The 16915-nt window shown below is 33.6% G+C and overlaps 1 protein-coding gene across 1 annotated transcript in view; it reads left to right on the top strand.

Moving 5' to 3' along the window:
* The first annotated feature begins 2821 nt into the window (after positions 1-2821).
* Positions 2822-16915, top strand: part of LOC108733979 — a 96256-nt gene continuing 82162 nt past the window's right edge. Inside the window, exon 1 of the mRNA XM_018465346.2 lies at positions 2822-4004. Coding sequence (XP_018320848.2) covers positions 2822-4004 — 1183 coding nt within the window. The remainder of the gene's footprint in view (positions 4005-16915) is intronic.

Below are 16915 nucleotides of genomic sequence, written 5' to 3'. Positions count from 1 at the left end.
TATCAGTAGTTGGCAGTGAATATGCCTTGATTTCAACTTCGAAACAAAAAAATATTTAGTTTCAATCTTTATTAATAATGAGCGTAAAACTTTTTAATATGTTTAAATAATAATTAAAATTCTAAAATTGCATTTATTTCAGACAATTATAAATATTGTCATTATATTATCAAGTAAAAACGAGATTTTCAGCTAATTTTTCATTCTTTCCTCGATAACCATTTAGTGAATGTTTAATAACCTTACGCTAAAGTTGATTCTCCAGAGTTCAAGTTACTTATTATAAAAGTTTGAAATTTCTGGTAGCTTTTTTCTGTTAATAAAAATAAATTTAATTTGTTCGATTAACGAATCTCCATAAAATGACGTGTAAAATTACAATTTTTTAAAATTTCAATAACTTTTTAAAGGTTTAGTGAATCGATTTGTAATTTTTACAGGATTTTTAGAATGAAATGAGAAACGTTCTTCCAAATTTTTATTTGTCTCGTAGCATTTTGACATACCTGACAAGAAGATTCAACAAATATATTTAGCAAATATATTCAATAAAACTCCACAACTGCTTGGACTCAGAAGTTACTATTAAGGGAATAATAATTTATTAAGCCAGTATAGGTATTTCTGATTGGTAACAATATATTTGTTTGAATATAAGGCCTTTCTTATTTCTAAAAATTCTAGAAAAATTAGTTTTTAACTTTTCGGCAGATAATTAAGATTCTTTCACGTTCAGTTATAATAAGCAATGAACAAATGATAATTATCACTACTTTGATTGCTGTAATTTCAGCACATGCAAGTATCTATTCATCTAGGTAATTCCAATGCATACGCACAAAGGCGTAAATGTCTATTTGATAGGTAGGTACCCGATATTTATCAATTAGAGGCAACGTTATCTTCAATGAAGGTAAACATAACTGTTGATATTCCCTTAATTAATTAAAAGCTTTTTGCAGTTCTGTTGGATCATTGACACGGGCCAATGAAAACAATATATTCCATGCACTATTTATAAAACAGAAAACGGGAACTGTAATAATTTCAACGCTAGTAAACCAATTAATTGTTTACAGATATAAGCATTTAGATAATAACAATATATGTATTTAGCACACTGATGGTGGAAAATAAAAAAGAAATTGTTAACAATTGTCACTTAAAATATTTAATTTAAATAGGTACGTGTCGAGAAATACACAACCGAAATGTATTTTTTTTATGAATAAGTAATAAATACAGCTGAAGCTACGCTGTACCTAACCCTACGTTGCAAACACGTAACCAATCAGAATAAAAAAATTCATACTCTGTCAAAACCGTAACGTATGAATCGCAATTTCGATCTCATAGGATCTCATCACCACGCCATATACAGTTTCCACTGTACACAGACTATGTATACCTGCTGCCTTTCGATAACGTTTGATGAATTGCTACAAGTAATGCAGTGAACGCCATCTGTAAAATATTTCTACATATCTATGGTTTTATAGTATTGGTACGATAGATTTAAATGAATTTAAAAACTGTTTAAATTATTATTGCCCATTTAAAAATCAATATCAGCATAAAGCACAAAAACCATTGCAGCTATACATGCAAAAACAAATTAAAGAGATTAAAGCTCTCCCTTAAGGGAGTCGACCCTATAAAATACTACGAATAGTATATAAGGGTTTCCGTGAAACGTTGGGCAAAAATATATGTATATTTATTTTTAAAGAATTTGCACAATAAAACGAACAAACGCGAAACTATGTGAATTTTAAAAAATATGTGGATGTTACACTTTCTCCAGGGTTTCTTTGAAAATTCCTTGGTATGAGCACAACGCCGCTGTAACGAAATTCAAATTCTTTTATGTTTTATGTCAATCGGACTGAGAAATTGATTCCTTGAAGGATTTCGCTAAAAGAACTGCCAAATACACCGTTGATATTGTTTTTTTGTATCTTTACAGTAATAATAATGATATTGTGTACGTGCTAGTGAATTTAATAATTGTATAATTCAAAGACGATCGTTAATATGTACGATTTGAAAGAAAAGAACGATAAAATTCCACCTAAAAAAACGAAAACGAAAAATAAACTAGGTAGTACTATTATTACTATTCATCATCATCATAAGATCGTCAGTCTTGAGACTGGTTGGACACGTACCTCCACTCTTTTCTATCCTGGGCTAATCCTCGCATATCTAACCTTTTTTTTTTCCGCAGCCCCCACCGTCAATGTTTCGCAGACGTACAGCGCCGCGATCCAAACATAAATCTTTAAAAATCGTTTTCGAATTTCTAAATTTACCGTTCGCGAGTGCAGAAGTGACTTCTTTTTATTGAAGGCGACTCGACCCTGCGCTATTCTCTGCTTTATATCCCTACTACTCCTTCCGTCCTGACTTATCTGACTTCCTAGATACCTAAAATCAGCCACTTTTAATTTTTCGTCTCCTATCTTTATATTCGATCTTTTCCTACTTTTTCTTCCCTTGCATACCTGTATTTTTGTTTTACTTTTATTTATTTTTATACAGTGCTGTTTTGTCAGTACCGCTTTCATTTTATGTAAAACTATCTCTAAATCCTTCTTGCCATATGCTAATACTGCTATAATGAATATTATTATTAAATTAAATTGCGATTTTTTGCTAAAAGAATCATCTCGATGTCAATAACACCGCCTCCTTATTTCTTTGGTTTACTGACTCGTAATGCAATTTTTGACCAATAACCAGATGAGAAATATATAATAACAATGGTATTCTTCTGTTACAGGTTCAACTAATTGTAAACAACAGTTCTCTTACTTCCACCATGAGCAGTACCGGTACAATATCGAGAACGTCATCGACGAAGTCGTCAAAAAAGTCGACTTCGTCATTTGAAAGACTATCATTTTCCTCAGACCGATCAAGTCCGGCTTCGATTCAAAAGAACTCGCTCATAAACTTCGAAGCATCGGACGACTGCTCCAGCACAAGTTCGTACACAAACACTCAACGTAACATCACCACGAACAATTACAGTTCTCCTAAATCGCCTAGCGTGTCATCAGTAAGTTCGAAAGTGATTTTCGCGAAGTGCAGTCCGCGTTCGCACCCGTACAGTCCGACGTCGAAAAGTGAAAAGGTATTCACATTTTCGCAGGGAGAAAGTACGACCAGAAAATGCGGAAGCGAAACCGAATTCGACATGGCCTACAGCCCCACTGACTTCCACAAAGGCCAAATTTCACCCAGCTACAGTGGAGCGAAAGGGACGCATATTAGTCACAAGTCGCCCAAATCTCCCCGTCCACCCTCCGTTTCTGGTACTCCACCGTCTCCTTCCAGATACGTGGAAAACAATGTCAACGACAGCTGTTTTAATTTCAACATTCAGCCTCCTCCAAAACCCAAGAATCACGGTCTATACAGGCAACAATTTCAGGAGAGCAAAAACAGTTCAAACAGCTCCAAATCCAGTTTGGAATATGTTGCGACCACTCAACACCCAAACGGAGATTACCAGAGCGTCGAATATAAAGTTATGAATCCAATAGAAGCCACATGGGGAGAAAGCAGTTGCAAGGACAGGGACCAGGCAATTCCGACAATTGTTAAACGTCGCGCTCGACATTCCTCCATCAAGGAAAAGAACGAAAGAAGGCCTATATGCAATATACGCACAAATCCTGGATATGACGAGAAATATGGATCCAATAGATCGATTTCGGAATCGGCTAAAGAAAATAGAAGTCTTCAGAGGTGCAGAAAATCTACCTCTGATCTGACAGATCTCACAGACGAAGCGAACCAAACAACTCTCACCTCACTAAGTAGACCGAGTTCCCCGAGAAGGAAAGGATCTGGTAAAGGATTAGCTTATCTGGCGTCCAGGCGCAGTTCGCGGGATTCAATGGCTTCGAATGTTTCGAATGAAGACATCGGACCTTTAAACTTTCAAAACACTGCACGAGGAAGGCAACGGCGCACATCAAACTTTTTGGAATTACCAGGTAAACACGATGAAATTTTCTACAATTAATACTCGAAATCTATATATCTTTATGACATTTTTAAAGCTATCCGTTACAATTTTGTAATTCATAGACCCCAGTAAAATTTTTTTAAGGAAAACTAAACTACAGCCTAATCTGGAACCGTGTATTGATAACTAGCTTTTCCCCGCGGCTTCGCTCACAGAAATTAATATTCTTTCTCCATAAAACCTTTTAGCTCCCAATTCACCCTTACAACGTTTTAATTTTGTGTAATATCGCCATCTTTCAAATACAAACGTAGCAACAACATTTCATCCTTAAGGGTTGATTTTTAAAAATTGCCAAAACACTATTTGCTTAATTTCAGCAATGAGCATCCTTCGAGTAAATCCGAGTACAAATAAAATGTAGCCCATGGAAACGTTGCAACCTCTTTTCATTTGATTAATAATATCAAACAGCATATATACCAAGTTTCAAGTAAATTCAACCATAAATAAAGTATGTCCCAAACAAAAATTGCAACACCTTTCCCTTTTTTAAATTGTCGAGATAGATCTTTCAGAAATTAAATGAGAGACCATTAAAACAAAGTTTCAAGTAAATCTGATCACAAATAATATATGTTCCATTTAAACATTGCAACTCCTCTTCACCACTCATCCCCCCCAACAGAGATTGAATTTTTTAATCAATTTCAAGTAAATCGAACCAAAAACAAACATGCAATCTTAACAAATGAAAGGCTAGACTGATGTTTTGACTGATAAATTTTTTGTTTTGCTGTCAATTTCGTTTTGTCATTCCATGTCAGTTGCGTTTACATATACCACATTTTTCTTGTGGAAAGTGATAAAAAGTATCCTATGTCCTTCTCCCGGTTGTAAGATACCTCCCCATCAATTTTCAGCCAAATCGGTTCAGCCGTTCTTGAGTTATAAGTGAAGTAACTAACACGACTTTCTTTTATATATATAGATGAAGCAGAGTAAATTGATTATTCGTTTAGAAGGGTAAATATTCACATATTTAAAGAGCAGTAGTTTACACAAATGCGAAAATAAGAATAGAAAAAGTTTTTAGGTTTCTTTATTAACGATGTGGTTTTGGTAAATAAGGGTATTTTTACCTTTCACGATTATTTATTTTTCATTGTCTTCTCGTGGCGTTGAAAGCCTACTACATATGCAATGTTCATCAATTTTCATGGCATAGGGAAACTGCGATAAATCGCGGTCAGAAGGTTTTACGTTTATTTAAGAAAAAGTGTGAAAATGATTGTTAAATATGTATAGCAGCCTACACACGCTTTTATACCGTGAATTGGTTAGAAAGGCAAAAATAATGGATGTGGGTGGATAAGAGCCACTTTTGCATATCTCGTACACAACAAAAATTACATCCCATAATTCGAAGTGGTCTGTATTCTGTCGAAACTGCCAGACGTGGATCGCGATTACGATCTTTTTGGATCTCATCAGCGCGTCGCAGGCAGCTCCGACAGAACACAGACCGACTTTTACCTGCTGTCTTAACAGTGCGTTTCAGAAAATACTACAAACGGCACAGTGAGCGCCATCTGTAGCACGATGCTACATTTTAGGAAAATTCGTAAAAATCACTAACATTGAAAACAATTCTGAGTACAATAGAAGATGCAATTGTAAATAAAAGGTTTTCTGATTGGTTATCAATCTCAACATGAACCGAAAATTACCATCATCATCCCAGCTAACTTTTACATCAATATAGTGCGAAACTTTAACGTCATGCGGTATATGAACAATTTTATGATAACGTGTTTGGAAATTAAGGTGGAGTGGGTACGTTCCTAAGCAAACGGAGAGTCCACTATCTTTATTGATTCTCAATACTTCGGAAAAAGTGTGAGAAAAAGTTGTATGCTCTCGAAGAGGAAATGAATTGGTGACCTTAAATGTGAGTTTGACCTTTGAAGTTCGTGACATATTTTTTATATGGAAGTACAAATTTTGATTTCAGCAATCAAACGAGCGGGAAGTTTTATAATAAGAACTACCCTAAAATTGATTTGGTCGTAAATTTTCTTCGTCCCTGCCTGCCTTCCCTTTCCCATCAACATACATACATGACCGCCTTTCAGGAATTCATTTAAATATACCTAGGACTACATTTCTCTTAATTTTTTAAAGCTTTCTCAAAGACGTAATTAAAAAAAAAAGTACAACGCTACTGAAGTGAAACTTCTTCAAACACACAAACATACCGGGATAGGGGTTAAGGAATTGGTTTAATGGTATTTTTTGTACATTATGCTTCGCACGGGTGCAATGCTGATAGTAAATATACTATAGAATGTCTTCATATATAACAATCACAGCTTTTTTGTCATTAGACAATACAAACCGGCCGGTACCGCCGCAACCGCTATGTCCCTGCATTTTAGGTTGTAATATCTTCGAAAATATTCATTTAAATTAGATGCTGTAAAGGGCCATATTGATGTATATTGAATGCACAATGTATTTAAAAGTATTTAATTGGATAAGGATTAATGCTGTATTGCTTAAAATCGCTTCGTAAATAAGCCATTATTTCTCGTAAAAAGTAAAGGATAAAAAGTGGTTATTGTGGGTTATCCCTAAGAGATAGACATATACCATCCCGAACTTTTTTGTAGACCTTTTTAAGGTGTAGGTATAATACTGTAGTAGTGATCTATCTCGTAGAGTTCAGTCAGCGTTTGCAATGTAAGCGCAAAAAATGTGTTTATTTACGATTTATCACATTACAAACCTCCAAAATTATCAGTGTTTCTTTCCTACATTATGTATTATACATATAAACCTTCCTCTTGAATTACTCTATCTATTAACAAAACCGCATTAAAATCCGTTGCGTAGTTTTAAAGATGTAAGCATACATAGGGACAGACAGCGGGGAAAATGCGTTGCATGATTTCGTTAGATAGCAATTCGCATGAAAGGAACTTACCCAATCGTGCCTCAAAAAGTTTCACTTCAAAAAAATTGAGCCCTTCATCCTCTGAATGTACCATGTGCTAGCTTAAACTGCATTTGTCACTGTTTTTAACATTATTTTAGAATCCTCTTATTTATCCAATGTAATTTTTTAAGTAGTTTTAAAGACTTACCTCTGGTATGCTAAGGTTACGAATATAAAAAAATTGCTTGTTGTAAACCATGGTAGCTCTCATCAGTACTTATTTAGTCTGTACATCTTTCAATACTTGTTGAAACATTATATTTCACAAGGTGAAAATTGACCACCGTTTAACAATTTTTAGTGTACTTTATGTACAGCGAGAATGAAGTTAAACAGAAGCAACCTATAAGTATGCTAAGTTTACAAAAAAGTCCGAAAATAAAATATTTGGTGATTTGTCGAATACAAAATCATATACATAACTTTTCTAATTAAATAATGTTTTCTATATACTACTCATTAAAAGACAAACTTATAGCAATTAGGACCGTTGTATAGTTAATGTTTCATTAGATATATTCCTGATTTATTTCTTATACATTTTTTGGGACTGAGCTGAATTGTCACTCGATAATTACTTATGAAAAGATCAGGAAAATACGAGGGGTGAAATTGTGCCCGGCCGGTCTAGGTAGTTGAGGCCGCGTTAATTATAATTGATTCTCAGATCAGCGTATTATTATTGGATCTTCGTAGCTTATTTTTGACCGATTTAGCAATATTTTTTTTTTATATCATGTAATCTGTAATTGTGTAATATTTTTTCTGGGCCTTCTGTTTCTATAAACGCTTTGCACTAAATATTTCTTGTAGAGATTTTAACAGTCGCAAAACTTTTAATATATATATAGAATGTTTAAATGTCAACGAGAAAAAAAATAGATCAAAACTACGACTATTGTTTGTAAAAGAAATCGATAAATAAGTAAATAAACAAAAGAATATAAAATGTGGAATTAAATGATAAAAATGAAAGCTTTGCAATATTTAATTGTAATTGTTTCGTTTAAGTTTCCCTGTTAGTTTTTGACTAGAAAATACATCTTTTTTAATTATAATAATAAAATAATGAAAACTCTGTAATGATTTCTAGAGTTAATTACGTTAGGATTTCCATTGTCTAGTGATCTTTATAAGAGTAATCCAGCACTGAATACAGCTGCTGAATTATACACGTAACAAAGGTTAGAATTAATGAATTATATAGGGCTAAGTGAATCTCAAAAGTTCTCACATTGCTTCCCACAATTAAAACGATTTAGATTGATAATATAAAAGGATTGTATGTACATATTATTATTTGAAATAAATATTAACGATAAAAAAAAATAATGATTGAAAGTGTATGACTTTTTTTGTCGTACAGCTGAATTAAAAAAAAATGCAATTGGTTCTGAGTTCTGATTTAATAGTTATCTATTAGGGAAACGATAAATATTAGATCAATAAAACTGTTAAGTATACAAATATTGTAATATGTTCTCTGACCATATTTCTTAGTCGGATTTTTTTTATGCTGCATTAGCCAAAATGCATAATTTGTTATCTGTAAATATCACCTGCTTCTCTGAAAACGCTTCTAAATTAACCGAACTCTCAAAATTATTTGAACAATGCGTAACATTCCTTAAATGTTTTCAATTAAAATATAAGATTTACATTACTTAATTATTCAAATGAAAAATTAGTTGAAGGCATTTGTACTAGTTTTCCTGTACCTCCTCGTGTTTATCAAAAGAACATTCCATGTAATAACTAATAACATATGCCTATGTTCGGTTATCAACTCGCCACAAGTGTATATTTACTGAATTCTTTAAACAAAACGCGGAAAAATCTGTAAAAAAATGTTTTTTAGCTCTAGAATCATAATTATAAGAAAACAGATCAAGATGCATGTATGTGTTAAGTCAATGTGACCCTGGAAAATTTCGGTAAACATGAACATGAGCGTTGTTTATATGTATACTACCCGACGCGACACGACATTCACGTTTATTTTAGTTTGGCCCATCTTGATATTGACCAGAGTATACACTACAAATCGATTTTCTTAAATAAAAAAAAACAGACATAGTGCACTTTTACGTAGGAGTGACTGAAATTAATCGGATTTGATTAAATAAATTAAAATCTGATGAAATACCCTGGATCTATTTAGTTTTACCGTCAACCGCGAATTAGAACAGAGGCCGGAAAATTCATAAAGCTGCTGGCTGTAACAAGTGACTGAAATTCAAAAACAATATGAAAATTAAAATACAACCAGCTTGTTAAATTAAAAAAGTAGTATCATAGTAGTACATATTTATAAAATAAAATCGATTGGAAGGAAGGAAAAATCTATCTCTTACATTTCTGTCTGTTTTTTCCTGTTATTCGATCCATTGACATAGTACAGTGATCCCAAGACATTAATAGTGAATGAATAAATAAAGAAATCTACTATTAAAAGCGCATTTGGGTGGCAATTTTTCTTGAATTAGCATTGCTTGTCAATTGATCAATCGATAGTACGGTGTATTACAGCTATTAGATGAATATTTCAAAAAATTGTGGTAATAACATATTTACTATTTGAATGTTCAATGATCAGAGGTATTCTCCTTTGTTTTAACGCTTCTAGATAAGGTGTAGAGTGATTTTCTTTAACATTCGTTGTTACGTAATTACAAGCCTCTCCTTATAACGCTAGGTCGAGAAAGATGAAAATTACACAAAATGTGAAAATATCCGTAAATGGAACGTTTTCAAAAAAGCTTTTGAGAGACGTTTTTTGTTCTAAATCAGGTGTACAATTGCATAGTTAATGAGTACTTTAATAATTTTTACTAATTGAGAAGTCAAGAAATAATAACAGATTCACAGTTGTTGATTTTACTTTTTCTTGAAGTCGTAAATAAAAGTAATGCGACCAAAATGTATCTACTACTTATTGCTCTAAGCCTGAGTTTAGTTAGACTGACACATATTTCACGAATCAATACAAGCTCTATTATTGACCATGGAAGTGTAAACTGACAAATCAAACATTTCCATAAATCGACAAATTATTTATGTGCAACTACGGATATTTCAAATAAATATAAGCGGTATCTAATCATATTCCTTTGCAAGGCAAAATGGAGATTTATTCTTATAATTATAATATTTAATATTAAATTCATTACAAAACGTATACTCATACAAATGCAACTTTGCGTGTTGTTGTGTAATTTATTTTATGTGTGGCAAATAGTAAGGGTAAAATTTTAGAAGAGACTGAATTTTCCCTCATTTGGTGGGTGGTGCGTTTGCAGGTCGCCGAACACCAATTTGGAATCAACGAGAATGTACTAGATTTTTTTTTGAATGTTTCTATTACCGTCATCAGTTAGAATGTTCTGATGGACTGTATGATATTTATGATATTAGGTAGAATGATCTAGAGTGAACTAGAATAATAGAGAATGTTCTGGAATATTTCAGAAGGAAAATATATTAGTGGTGGGGCAGTTTTAGGTATATAGAGTGGAATCTGTCATAAGTGAATACAGATGGGACTACGAATAATAACAATAACAATGCTTATGCTATGAGAGGTGTTCATAAAAGTAGATTCGACTGTATTTCAATAAGTTCTTTGAATAAAAAGATTTGGAATCTCCTACAATGTTCGATACTTTTCCAGTTTGGTGGAGGTGTAAGTCTGTGAGACGACCACCAACAACCCGTTTAGAATAGGTGGGAATGTACTAAAATGTTTTTCATTGTTTCGTTGGGATTGTTCTCAGATCTAGAATATTCTCAAATGATCCTAAGATTGTCCTTGGTCAGAATTTATCAAAATGAACTGGACCGGACTTCACAAGAAATATACGCAACCACTCACGTAATCATTCATGTGTCAGTTTATCCGTCTGAAACATCCAATTTTGTCAGAAACCATTCCCATTGGACTTCTAAAAAATCATTTTATGACTTTGTCATTTAATCCTCGACACGCCAGATAAACTCATTTTTATTGTGTACCACAGCGTGGGTTTGCCACTATAGAGAGCTACTCAAAGCTATATTAAAAGTTTCGTTTACCATATCCCCAAAAAGAATTATCCAAAATCGAAGCAGTGGCATTTATTTTCGAGAACACTATAACGCATTATTATTTTAGTAAACATTCTATAATAAATTATAAAGGATCAGACAACCACTGCGGAACCCATTTAATGCGTTTCTAGCATGATGTTGTTTACTTTCGTTTTATTTGAATACACGTAGTCACTAAAAGACAACATTGACAAGAGAGGCGCATAAATATTTTTTTTATAAATGTAGATCTATTATAACCCAGTATCCATTAGGAACGGGCGATTGCTAAATATAGCAATCCATTGTAAAAGAATAATCGATTGTTGGGATTAATCGGAACAATAATTTATTTCGATTAATGGAAATAATCGATTGTAATCCATTGCTCTGATGTTTAATCACTTATTTTTAAAAACTGAAAATAATCGATTATTATCTTACCGATTATTAATCACTTAATCGATAATTTGCCTAGTCTACTATCATACGTAGTGAATGTATATATGTTCATATATGTATTATACTTAGTATAGAATAGTTCGGATAATCCTTCTAAACAAACCGACTCGAACAACAAAAAAATGATAGTGTAATGTCAAAAATGTTCATCCCGACGACCCGACTAAATTAGCAAGACAAATTAGATTAGCGGATGAGAAAAACCAACTAACAAACCAGGCAGGCCACAAGACGTTTATCCCTACAACTGAAGTAAACCGCAATTGATCCCAGTAAATGTTGGGTAAGGCCGAAGCCTCAGTAAAAGATGTGTGGTAGGAGTTAGCGAAAGTGATGTCAAGACATTTTACACTTGATACATTTTAGCCTCTGGGACATTTCACCCCTTAGTTGTGAATATATATGTATTCAAGAAAGCCAAAATATTGAAGTAGGACATTTCACACCCTGTTTTTCACTCCTATGTATCCACGGTGTTATAAAAGAAGGCCGTCATACATTAAACTGATTAAAAAGGTGTGTGCAATTTTTTAAAAGAGTTTTCATAAGCTAACAACTTAAAAAGGTACATACAAACTATTGGGAATATCCAGAAGCTGATAAGAAACGGTATAACACCTACATATTACTATAATAAAAAGTGACTACTTAGGAAGAAATCTAACTTTTGTACAATGCATTTAAACATTTAACTTGATTACTATCATCGACAGTCCTGTCTGTTACAAGTGTGAAGGCAAATTGTTTACATAATAACATAATGCACATTTAGGAATAATTTTTATGTATTATAAGATCGTATATACATGCCCAGTGCTAAGTCTTCCACATTTGCGAAAGTAACCTCGCCCATTAGTCATCAAAGGGGAGGTTGCAGTAGCCCGGTTGACATAAGTATGAAGGGAGAATCTATGAGCTCGAGATGGTTAACCAATGCTAGAGTGTAAATAATCTGATTGCGAGGGGGTTCGTCTATCGAACGTCTCATCAGTGATGGAGAATGACGCCAAGGGGGCTCCGGATGGAAAAGTTTCTTTCCTGCCTGCCCGGCCGTCTTAGTTGCGGCAGTGATTACACCCCGTATGATGGGGAAGAAGAGTAGACACCTCGATGAGTAAGCGGCGTACATCCTGTCGAGCACCAAGTCTTTTAAGCCTAGTAGGGATTAGATAGGTCCCGCTCGCGCCAAAGGGTTATAGGAAATCTTACTCCTAGGTGAAACTAGAAGCGGTATCTTCGACCATCGTGCGCTTATTGAGAGTATCTCAAACCCTCTCCCATAGAGGACGTAAAGGGTAGACCGCAAAATAGGGAGTGAACCGCAAGGTAAGAATCACCACGTTAATCAAAATAAACCAGGAGTATCCCCTGTATGCCGATTAAAAATTGTTTTATTATCAAAAATTTACTTTAGTTTTCACTTGATTTAATAAAAATCAATTTCTGGGTCCCATGATGGTAATTTTCTAATAGATCACTCATTTTCTATCGTCAAGTCCCTGTTTCATTGGAAAATATTAACAAGACAATAGAGAAAATGTTTTTAAAACGGATTAACAGTTACAAAAAGCAACAACATTATTTAACCGTTCCCACTGGTTCATATATTAAAATGTGTCAAATGTTTTGTTGTTTTTTGTTATCCTCGACAAACTTTCTAAAAGGTGGTTACTCTAGTACTTATTCAGAAGGAGTGTGCTACGATAATCATAAGAAATAGGGTAGGTATAGTTTTTGATATCTCTAATAGGTACTAAACAATAGGTATATTTTTTCAATGCTTATTTTAAAAACAGTGCAATGTAAGTAACGATAGCGAATTTCGAAACAAAATTATTGATAGTAGAAAAAACGGCGCACCTTTATCATCGTCAAATAAATATTAATTAATAACAGTGACAGAAGCTCACACCTTTGTATGACAGAGCACCCTATGAAAATAATCATGCAAATAACAACTCATATTTAAACCACTAAATTTACATATCGTTACTGCTTTTAGCTGAATTACTGTTTATTATTACTAGGTATTTTTGAGTAAAGGAAAATTGAAAATATACCTAAACAGTTATATTGGTTCGGCTATTATGAGGAGTAAAATAGACTACGTAAAAAGTTTAAAATATTGTAACTACAATTTATACCTAATTGCAAAAGGTAGAGTGAGAGTACTGAATTAATTCTAACATCTTTAAAAAAAACACGAATCGGATGATATAAATAGTTGGTAAAGGCTTAGATGATGGCCCCCACCCCCGAAGGGGGTCGGGATGGTAGGGATCGAAAGAGGGGGTCTCTCCAACCACTGTACCATAAAAAGTTCGTGGCGGTCTCACCCCCATAAAACGTTATAAGGGTTCAAAGTTAAGGTAAAACTAATGGAAAAATACATAAAAATATTGAGAAGGTTATATAAAACATTATTTAAATTGTTCAAGTGACTACCGTCTTTTGATCCCCCTACCCCTACCCCCATCTAACCCCCATAGCATTTTATGGGGGTGAGACCGCCACGAACTTTTTATGGTACAGTGGTGGAGGAGACCTCCCCTTTCGATCCCACCCACATTTAGACATTTACCTAAAGTTTTCCAATGACATCTTTAGTGAGATGTGATGGCTATTATTATTTGTAAAAAAAAAGTTAATTTAAGTTCCTGTTGTGCTGTTATGTGAAGGGCCACACAAGTTTTTCTTACTAACGTTACGACAACAAGCAGAAATTGTAGTTGTCTTTAACACTAAAATGCAATTCTGCTGTTTTCAAAACAAAAGATAATAATATGTGCTTTCAAAAGAGTATGTAGTTGGTGACAGTATAATTCTGATAAAGAAAACTTCAAAACACGCTTAGTATTGCACCATTTTAAGCCATTATATTACCTAATTAATACCAACTCTTAAACATTGATTGAATCAAACTTTATTGCTAGAGTTGCAATGGCACAGTATAAACTTTCCACGACAGAGGGTACATTTCCACATCCAAAATGAGAAAAGCAATAAGGAAACAGTTCGTTAAGATTTATGTATTATGGAATGTCGCACTTTACAGATGTGAAACATGAACCATGACTCAATGAGACAGTAAGAGATTGGAAGTTTTTGAAATGCGAACTGAAACTGAAAGAATCAGCAATCAGGATGTTCTGAAACTATGCAGGAAAGATAACGATTTCCTACAGAGGGAAAATTATACCTAGGCCGATTACTAAGACATGATGCTTTTGTGAAAACGATAATTGAAAGAAAAGTAGAAGGAAGAAATGGTAGAGGAAAAATAAAAATAAAAATTAAATATAGTGATCAACCTATACAGAAAGCAGGAATACATCTTACTAGGGCATTAAACAGTTAACCGAGAACCGGAAAGAATGTCTCTTAAATGATGAATTCTAAAATTAATAGTTGTACAGACAAATATTACGTACAACATTTTAGCCCCCTTCTTTTCGTTATTGCTTTTACCACTTCTACTGTTAAAAGTCTTTCACGAGGATGTAGATACTTACATGAGATAATAAGATAATTACCATGGGCTTATATATTTAAGAAACTGAATCCATTTTTGAAGGAGAAACATCTTTCGCTGCGAATTTAATAACCTACCAAAAACTAGTGGGATTAGCTGAAAACCGTAGGAAAGGACTTTGGTTTATACTTATTGCAGGAACAGTCAAAAGGAGTATTGATGCGTCCGATTTAAAATTGGATGTCAAATCATAAAAGGTCAATCCAGTGAATCGAAGTTTCAAAAATTCACAATTTCGGAAAATAAAATAATTAACTAACTGACTTAGGTTGCCTGGAAAATGTGGAAAATAATGCAGTGATCCCCAATCTGATTCCGATGTCCTTCAATGAACCCTTAGTATTGTTTGAAATATGTTCAATAACAAATCTTTCAATTGTACGTATCGCTCTAATGAAAACCTTAAAATTTATAAATTTTACAAAATTTGTCCTACTACTAGAAGTCATTTAAACCCCTTTATATAATTTTTCTAAGCACAGCTACTGAGATACTTACGTAAGATCATCATCATAAGGTCGTCAGTCCTAAGACTGGTTGTACATGTACCTCCACTCTTTCCTATCCTGAGCTAAACTTCGCATTTTCTTAAAACTAAAACAGCTCACATCCTTAACTATTTGCGAACAGTAATCTAATCTAGGTCTACCTCTACCCCTCCTAACTCTTGTTTCTGCATCCAATATGCCTCTGACTAGACCTTCATGCCTGAGAAGGTGTCCTACCAGTCTATCTCGCCTATTTTTTATTGACTTCCATAGAGTCCTCTGTTATCCTATTCTTTTCAATACCTCTTCATTTCTAATCTTTTCTACCCACGTTATCCTCATCATCCGCCTATAACACCACATTTTAAACGCTTCTAAACTTTTCTTTTCCGCCGCGCCCACTGTCCATGTTCCGCACCCGTACAACGCCGTGTTCCAAACATACACCTTTAACAATCTTTTTCGAATTTCTAAATTAACCGTTCGCGAGCATAGAAGTGACTTCCTTTTATTAAAGGCGACACGACCCTGCGCTATTCTCTGCTTTATATCCCCACTACTCCTTCCATCCTGACTTATCTGATTTCCTAGGTATCTAAAATCAGCCACTTACGTAAGATATGATGCAAAAATTGCCATTTGTCACATTTAGGTCTAATCCTAATGGAATCCCAATTCTGTTGCCAGATATTTACCCATTAGAGAATGAATTAACTAGAAAATAAATCATCTCTACAAAAACATGCTCGCAAGATGCGTTACAACTTCATAGTTGATTTTTAGATTAAATTTAACATTTATAAAGTTAAAAGTGACAGAATAAAGTAATAAAGTTTTATTTTTGAAGAATCTGCTAATTTGGTTTAGTTTAAATGAATAAACTTATAAAACATAAAGAGCGCTTCGAGCGTACTTCTTGTTGGTTTGTCTTGTAGAAGTATTTACGCCCTAAAGTCTGCTTTTATTCGTAATTATTTTATGAGCGTTGGAGATCTATAAGTAAGGGAAAGAATTTGCAAATTAAATGTTCGTTGAAAGCAAGAATTTTGAATTCAAAAATTTACTTGTTAAGAATTCGGTATAAAAAGAGAAATGTCAGACGTACAATTTACAACAGGAGCTTGATGGAATTACAGAAGTTTTAATATTAAATACAAATTTTTATTTTTTAGCAGTTGATTAAGATTGTTTGCAATTTTTTTACGTAATTACAATTATATTTATTTATTATTGTATTTTATTTCGTTGCATCTTATGGCATAATTCATATTATTAGGTGTATGTGGGCTTATGCATATATATCTGGCAAAACGAATTACTGTTCGGAGATATGCCCCTTCCCTTTATAAGGATGTGCCGTAGCATAATTCCACCGATCATCGAGCGAGAGCTAG

This window comes from Agrilus planipennis, unplaced genomic scaffold (genome assembly GCF_000699045.2).
Source record: "Agrilus planipennis isolate EAB-ADULT unplaced genomic scaffold, Apla_2.0 scaffold36, whole genome shotgun sequence".
Taxonomy (NCBI): Eukaryota; Metazoa; Arthropoda; class Insecta; order Coleoptera; family Buprestidae; genus Agrilus; species Agrilus planipennis.
Note: the sequence above shows the minus strand (reverse complement) of the source record. Positions and strands in the feature narration are given on the sequence as shown.